Source organism: Chaetodon auriga, chromosome 21 (assembly GCF_051107435.1).
Source record: "Chaetodon auriga isolate fChaAug3 chromosome 21, fChaAug3.hap1, whole genome shotgun sequence".
Taxonomy (NCBI): domain Eukaryota; kingdom Metazoa; phylum Chordata; class Actinopteri; order Chaetodontiformes; family Chaetodontidae; genus Chaetodon; species Chaetodon auriga.
In genome coordinates this window covers 11502214-11510000 of record NC_135094.1, presented here as the reverse complement: position 1 = coordinate 11510000, position 7787 = coordinate 11502214, and the positions used below count along the sequence as shown (strand labels likewise).

The window sequence follows — 7787 nt, the reverse complement described above, 5'->3', positions numbered from 1 at the left end:
GAGATCAAACAGTGCGGTCGGGCAAAATGAAGAGAAGCTCCAGGTTTTGAGGTGTAGAAGGGGTGCATGAGTGAGCACAGAGAGTTAAATGTTTTATTCAGCCCCACAGTTTAAAGTGCCACGGCCCTCAGGCACAGCAATGGCCGCCTAAGTGGCTACAGTGACAGCAGAAATTGGCCTTCTGGTTTACAACCTGTCGCCACAGAGTCAGACACAGCAAAGCAGCCGGGGTGGGGTGGGGGTGGGGGGGGGGGTAGGAGCAGAGAACGCAAGATAAAGAAATTGACAAGAGAGAGTTAAGGCATGGCTTCAGACAGGACTGGTAAGTATGGGACAGAGACAGAAAGGGGGAAGAACAAAAAAAAAAAAAAAAAAAAAAAAAAGTGAACCTTCACGCTCAAATTGAAAGGGAGAGTGTGTCTTTTAAATCCAGTGGTCAAGCTAACAAAGCGTTCATAAGGCGGCTACCAGAGCTGGACGGACAGATGCTTTTAATGGTTTAACTACCAACCAGCTCTTAGTGCCTCACGGCGGCAGGCGTGAGTGCACGGGCACACTGTCACACAAACACGCACACACACCTGCTGGGTAGACTGCTTTTATCAGTGTGTGTGTATGTGTGTGTGTGTATATATGGTGAAATGTGATACTAATGAGTAAAGATGTACAGCACATACGAGGAGAGACTTCAGCTCCATAGCACCATCACCTGGACAAAACGCACACAGTTCAATGTGCTTTGGTGTGTGTTTGTGGCCGCCGTTCTTTAACCATATAGGGGGAAAACGCTTGGTCATGTGTGCTTTCTGATGTTTGTGGTTGGTTGTTACCTCGGGTCTGAGAGTGGCCCGGGCGCAGGCGGGGCAGATGGGTCCGTGGCGGGAGAAGGCGATGGGCAAACGTCTGGTCCTGTTCTGGCAGGCCTGGTCCTCACACACCAACCAGCCCTGCGAGAGACACATGATTTACACCACCTGTAAGCTTCCAAACTTCAGCAGAGCTGTAGCTGTCGATCGTCAGAGACTTATTTGGCAGCTGCTTTCTTATATAATTTTTCAGATTGACAACCTCTAGACAAAATGATTCATCAAAATAATGACCAGATGAGTCGTTACTGATAAAAACAACATAACAGCCGTGTCCCTACACTTCAGGTCACTCCTCAGGTGTTACATCTGTGACCCGTCAGGTTACCGCTGAAGTTCCTGCTGCTCCGAAGAAGAAACTGAACACTGGGAACCACAATATCAAGCAATAAAAAGCCAAAAAACAAGTTTTAAAATACACTCGGCTAAATTGACCCATTTGCCGTTCTATGCTTTTCAACGCATCTGTCAAACTCCCCGAATTTCCATTACCGCAATACTTCTTTGAGATTACTTTAAATTACAACTTTCTCATATCTAAAGGGATCCCTGATGGAAGTATCTCAAAACACGCACATGAATAAGGTGCGCTTCCATCAGACAGAGAGGCTCGCATCAGAGAAAAAACAAAAATCCCAGCAGCCTTTACTACCCTATGTGATTACTTATTTACAAAATGTGTTGGTCTCGCCATTCATTGTGTTGATAAAGGTGTTGTTTAAAATTGACCAAAAAAAAAGAAAGAAAAAACCCCCAAACTTTTGTTGCCTCAAGACAAACGCCTTCTGGTAATGAGGAGAATTTTGCTGAAAATTGTTGCTCCCATTTAGTCGCTCTAATTCTGCACAACAGAAGTGACAAGAAAAGTAGTCGGAGGATGAAAACGAGGAGCTGGGGAATAAAAACAACTGCAACGAGAGACGAGAACAGAGGTTTACATGTGACCTCACATCCCACCCTGCGTCCCCCTCCTCTTTACATTTCAATGTATCTTCAGCTGCTGTGTGTCGGGGTCCTGCTCTGTGAGTACTTGTCAGACAGGCAGAGCAGTGGACAGCCAAAACGGCAGTAGTTAGGACCCCCTGGGGCGAGGTAGTGACCCTGGGCAGGTGCTGTGGTCTAACCCTCTCAATCTCCCCGTCTTCCTCCAGACCCCTCCACCCCCTCTGCTTCTTATGCCCTGTCATTACAAAGGGGGGTTTAAAGGAGAGGGGGTTAATGCCCAACTAATGACAGAGAATAAGACCCACCACCATCAACGCCTTCCCTTCTTTCCTCCATCCATCCATCCATCCTTCCTCTCTTCCATTCACTCAAAATAGACCCCCTCAAAACCACTGCACCTGTCTTCTTATCCACATCCCCCTCACACAGACAGGCAGCCACTGTTCCTCTGATTGATTTTTATGTTTGGCTTTGTCTCGTCTCCTCATCAGTTTTGAGCAGCCGCAGCAGCAGCAACAAAAGAAATGGTAAAGATTATTTTCTTTCTTTACAGCCGACTCCTACAGTATATAAACCATTTTTCCACTGCGGAGAACCCTTCAATAACCTTTCATGGCGAAAAACAACTGGAACAAACTGGTTAGAAAGACGGGTTACCTGCGTGTGTTTCTGCTGAACTTTAAAGCGCCAAAACAAATGACCGAATGAATGAGAGCGAAGCTGCTGGCAGTGCACATGAAACAGCTAAAAACAAAAATTTACTTTATCATTACGGTGTTTCTAAAACACGTATCCCTGTCTGAGCATGTTTGATAACTTTGAATCATTTTGGGTGTCATTCCGACATTTTTCTGTCTCGTCGGCTCACGCGGAGAAGAGTGAACGGCGGCATTCCTGAACTGGACTGAGGTCTGGACTCAGAAACCTCAGCGTTATTTCAATCTAATGCACGTTGTAGGTTTGGCTTTAAGGTTGGGAAAAGAAATTGCTTTTCTTTTGTGGACTACAACAGGTTTTCCTCCAGGATCAGCATGAAGATTGTTGCATTCGTGCTTTCCTGTGATGTAGTTTATCCACGATATTAATGAACGGGTTGATGCATCTCAATCAATGTATCATGTAACATCTAAAAAAAAAACAACTGGCGACATGTGTCATAATAAAGCTCATTTATTTTGTATCAAATCAATTATTTTGCGCTTTCTAGTGACTTATATCATGCATAACATATTTAAAGCACTTTGTAAGGACTTTAATTTTGAAATTCATGATGTTAAACACCCACAACAGGATGGTCAAAGACGAAATGCAATCCTGGTACTCCCAAAGACTCCTGAGACGGAACAAAATCTACAGTCAAAAATACTAATTACACTATTATTATCAAATAATGGGGATCGAATCAATGACCTAACCTGCAATCCGAGCTTTCCGTTCAATATTACAACTTTTCCTCCAATCTCTGAACACCTAGAAGTGATCAAAGCAGCGTTATTATTTCCAATTATATAAAGAGCTGTGAAGCACTTTGTGTGTGCAGCAGGTAAAACCTGTCACACGCTGAACTTCAAGAACAAACTGGACTTTATACTGTAAATGTTCTCTCCCTATATAGTGCAACCACACACACACACACACACACACACACACACACAGACACACAAACGCAGAGAGAGTCAGCCAGCCAATCTCTTCCAAATGAAAGCCAAACACACACACGCTCACACAAGCACACACATATGTCCCAAATCAATTAGAAAGTCCCAGAGTTCACAGCTTTACCCACAAACCCCAGCTCCAGGGCTAATTATCTAAACACCTCTGCCGCTCTTCAACAAAGAGCAGAGCATCATGGGAAATGAGACGGCTTCGGCGTCTCTGATAAAGACGTACGCGGGACAATGGTTCGGTGGAGGTGGGAGATAAGGAGTGCGAGAGTGTGTTTTTCAATGGGCGGCTGCTTGATCTGCCTTTTTTTTGTGTATTTCTTATGACACAAGCCTTGGCACACACTGCTGTTCCCATGGGTCTCTCTCTCACACACACACACACACACACACATACACACAAACCGCATTCAGTGTGCGCACAAACATATTGATTCCCCATTCACATGCATTAAAATATAATTAAAATAAGACACACATCAAAGCCTCCAAGACGCATACACCACCGAGAGGGCTGACAGGAGGAATAAGCTACCCACAATGCCCTTGTGCTCTGCTGCTGTGACCTCAAACCCATCCACACAAACCACAAGCGCACACACACACACACACTCGTGAAAATAAATTGAGATTAAGTGCGGCAGACCCGTGTGAGCCACGGAGAAAGGGCTAAAAACAAGGAGCGCGTGAGGAGTGAGGCAGGAAAAAAAAAATCTAATTGAGGCATTTCGGCGGAGCGAGGCTGGGTGGGGGTGTACAGTGGGACGTGAGAGAATAAAGGCTCATAATTGCATAATTATAGCAGTGGATACCTGACACACTGAATGCAGACGTCAAATGAGTTCCACATAATTTAACCAAACAGAGGCAAGACCAGGCCACGACAGGGCCCACCACGAAATCTACCCTCTCTCTGCCTCCTCTTCTTCGCCTCTTCGGTTATTTTAACACTCTCATCTCGTGCAAAGCCTCTCATTCTTACAGTATGGAGTCCGATACTCTGCTGCAGCTGCAGGGATATGTATATATTTGTATGGTAAAGTGTGATCTTTTTCATTATTCTGCCGTCTCCGTCTTCGACTCTTGAACTTCTGACTGGGAGTTAGCAGTGAAGCAGTTAGTCGTTAAAGTCTTTTATAGTCAAAAACGTTCACTTTGGAGAGTTGGCCTGACAAAACAAGCAAAACTTTTGACTCTTTTCATCATTTATGACATTACACTGACAAAAGAAGTCACTGACTGATTGATAACGGGCAGATTATTTGACTCATTGGTTGCAGCACTGGTCTGAACCTTCTTTGCTCCACGTCTTTTCACATTTAAGGGTCATGTATTGCAAATCGGGTCTGCAACGAACATCTATCTAGCTGCAGATTAATTTTCTGTCGATTCATTAATCGATTTATCGTTGCGCCTCTCACATTTGGCTCAGGGAAGTTTCATTTCCACTAATATCTCACATTTTAGCGACTCAACGATTCATTGATCATGAAAATGATCACTAGTCGCCTTTTCTTCTTCCATCTGTTCTGGGTCACCTCTTGTTGATCAGGGCTGCAAATAAATCCTTTTCAAAATAGTTGAATCCGTATATTTTCTCAGTTAATTGATGAACTGTTTGGTCCATAAGGAAAATAGTTAGAAACGCCCTTCAATGTCTTCAAATTCCTTGTTTTGTGTGATCGACAGTCTAAAGGCCAAAAATCTTCACTTTAATTTGACAGATGTTGACAGGCAACAACTAGAAATTTGGGCATTTTTGCTTAAAAAAAAACTTAATTCTAACTAAATAATCTTAATAGTTGCTGGTTAAAGCTAATCTACTAATCTGTGAATCGACTGCTCGTTTCAGCTGTACTGTTACTGTCAAGACAGACAGAGAAACCTCTCTGATGTGACTCCTGGACCAGAGGAATCCACCTGCCACACACACACACACACACACACACACACACACACACACACACACACACACACACACACACACACACGCACACACAGAAGCACCAGAAAGAGCTCTAACAGTTTTTGTGCTTCAGCAGTCAACACTTTCAGCTCCACCTAAAATCGGTCTACTTCTCAAACACACTCCCCCTCTCTCTCACACACACGCACGCACATGCACACGCACACACACACACTCTCCCTCTCTCTCTCTCACACACACACACACACACACACTGAATAGAGCTCAAACGGTTCCACTTTGTACCTCCTCCGCTTAATCAAAGCTTCTCTATTCAACAATTTGACCTTTTGTTCAAAACAGGATTATCACCTTCTCTGGTCTTCATTCACCCTTTCTCTCTCTCCCTCCCCCTTTCTTCTCTTGCCCCTCAGCCTGTTTCCAGGGGCGACCCGCATGACGAGGGTAATTGCAATAATTTGTTAAATGCCATGGCAACGGTGGTTAGATGGGAGGGGTTTTTAAAAAAGGGGAAAAAAAAGGAAAAGAAGAATTGGGTGGTTCAGGAAACAAGCGAATCTCTCATTTTGCCAAAGACAGCGGGACGAGAGGAGGAAAGGATGACCACAGAGAGTGTGTGTGTGTGTGTGTGTGTGTGTGTGAGGAGTGAACAAGTGTTTGCCCATTCTCAGGGTGCTGGTTTATTGATAATGGTAGGGATGAGGGTGGGGGGAGAGGTGGGGGGGGGGGCAGGAGGTAATTTCACTAATGATTAATGTCTCTGTGGTCCTAGCTTAGGACACCAGCACACATACATGTATATTGGTGTACACACACACACACACATACGCGCACACACACACACACACACACACACAGAGGTGCTGAGCTTTCAGTCTATCTGGCCAGACAAACAGCTCTATTTGAACTCTCCCTCGGCCTGAAAGGAATCCTTAATTACACAATATTACCCCTCTTCATTGCCCCGCTGTGTGTGCTGTGTCCACTGCTGTTCAGCCTCCAGTGGTGTGTGTGTGTGTGTGTGTGCGTGTGTGTTGCTGTGTGAGGTGTAAGTATTCAGTGGTAGCAGCTGTTTCACACATTGTGACAAAGGGGTTCAGGGGGGCTCGCTCCCCTCACATTCACCAAACTAATTGATTTCTGTTCAGCACTGTGGGAGAGTAACCCCCACATACACACACTCACACACACACACGCACACACTTTACAGACAGTGCATTCCACTCACTCAAGACCAAGGTGTTAGACGCTACCAGGAGAGAGAGAGAGAGAGAGAGAGACCTCCACAAAGACAACACAGGCATCCAGCCTGCTTCACTCCGGCTGCTCATCAGACTCTGAGTACAGTGACGACTCGCCCTGAACGTTGTTTGGTTTCGCGTCCTGTTTCCACTCGGTCTAACAGGAATCTATCAGAGCTAATCTCGGTCACTGGACGTCAGTTTGAAAACATTGTACCAACATAAATCAGAGCAGCACAGCAGTGAAAGGAAGCCGACAGCAGGTACACTGAACAGTATTTCCCCCACAACCTATAATAACTGTGTATAACAATTTAGCAAACATATGCAGGGGCTGTAGGTGGGTTTCCATCTACCTGCTGCCAGAGAGGAAATCTCAAAAAATCTCACAAAAAAGTTTTTAGGCTCTGCTGAGGTGAAAAAGCTGGAGTATCGATAGAGACAGAAACAGACTTAGCAAATAAATCATGACTTTATTCTGATGAACTAACTGCTAGTAATCGCAATGGGAGTGGATGGAAATGTGCATTAATTTGCTTTCCTTTGTAGATTTGATCAAAATTCTGTTAAATTTTCTTCCCTGGAGAATAAACCTGATAATTTATGCTGAGACAAACTTGTGTTTTTGAATGACACCATTAAGTCTAAGAGTCTACAGCCATGCCAGCAGCTCTGTGACGCTGTACTCGACTGAACTTTGGGCTAAATGCTAATGTCAGCATGCTAATATGCTAACGTTTAGCATATTAGCACATTAGTGTGACGAGAGAGGAAGCGTCCGTACAGAGGGTGATGCCAATCCGTCTCCTATATGCCGAGATATCATCAAATCTACTCGATCTTTAAACTCAAACACATTTGACTTGCTGCATTTTTAGTTTCTCCAATGACCCAGTTCTCCCAGATCTATCATTTAAATTTCACCTTATCATCTTTAAAAACCAAAAAAAAACCCAACAAAGACTGCATGTTAAACTTGGTATTCAAAGTAAGAATGGCCATTTAAGTATTTTCATGGATCATGCTCCTTCAAATCTGTCTGGTGCTCTTTTCATTTTGCAGGCATAATGTGTTCTTTGGTTGGAAATGTCAGCGCAGTGTCCTGCTGAGGTTTTCTCCATCTCTTGTCCAACATCTTTTT

General features: G+C 44.3%; 1 protein-coding gene across 2 annotated transcripts in view; it reads right to left on the bottom strand.

Annotated features, from left to right (window-relative positions):
- pola1 (polymerase (DNA directed), alpha 1) overlaps positions 1-7787 on the bottom strand; it is a 50378-nt gene that overhangs the window by 14980 nt on the left and 27611 nt on the right. For both annotated transcript variants that reach the window (XM_076721399.1, XM_076721400.1), the window contains exon 35: positions 831-947. In XM_076721399.1, the coding sequence (XP_076577514.1) occupies positions 831-947 (117 nt within the window). The remainder of the gene's footprint in view (positions 1-830; positions 948-7787) is intronic.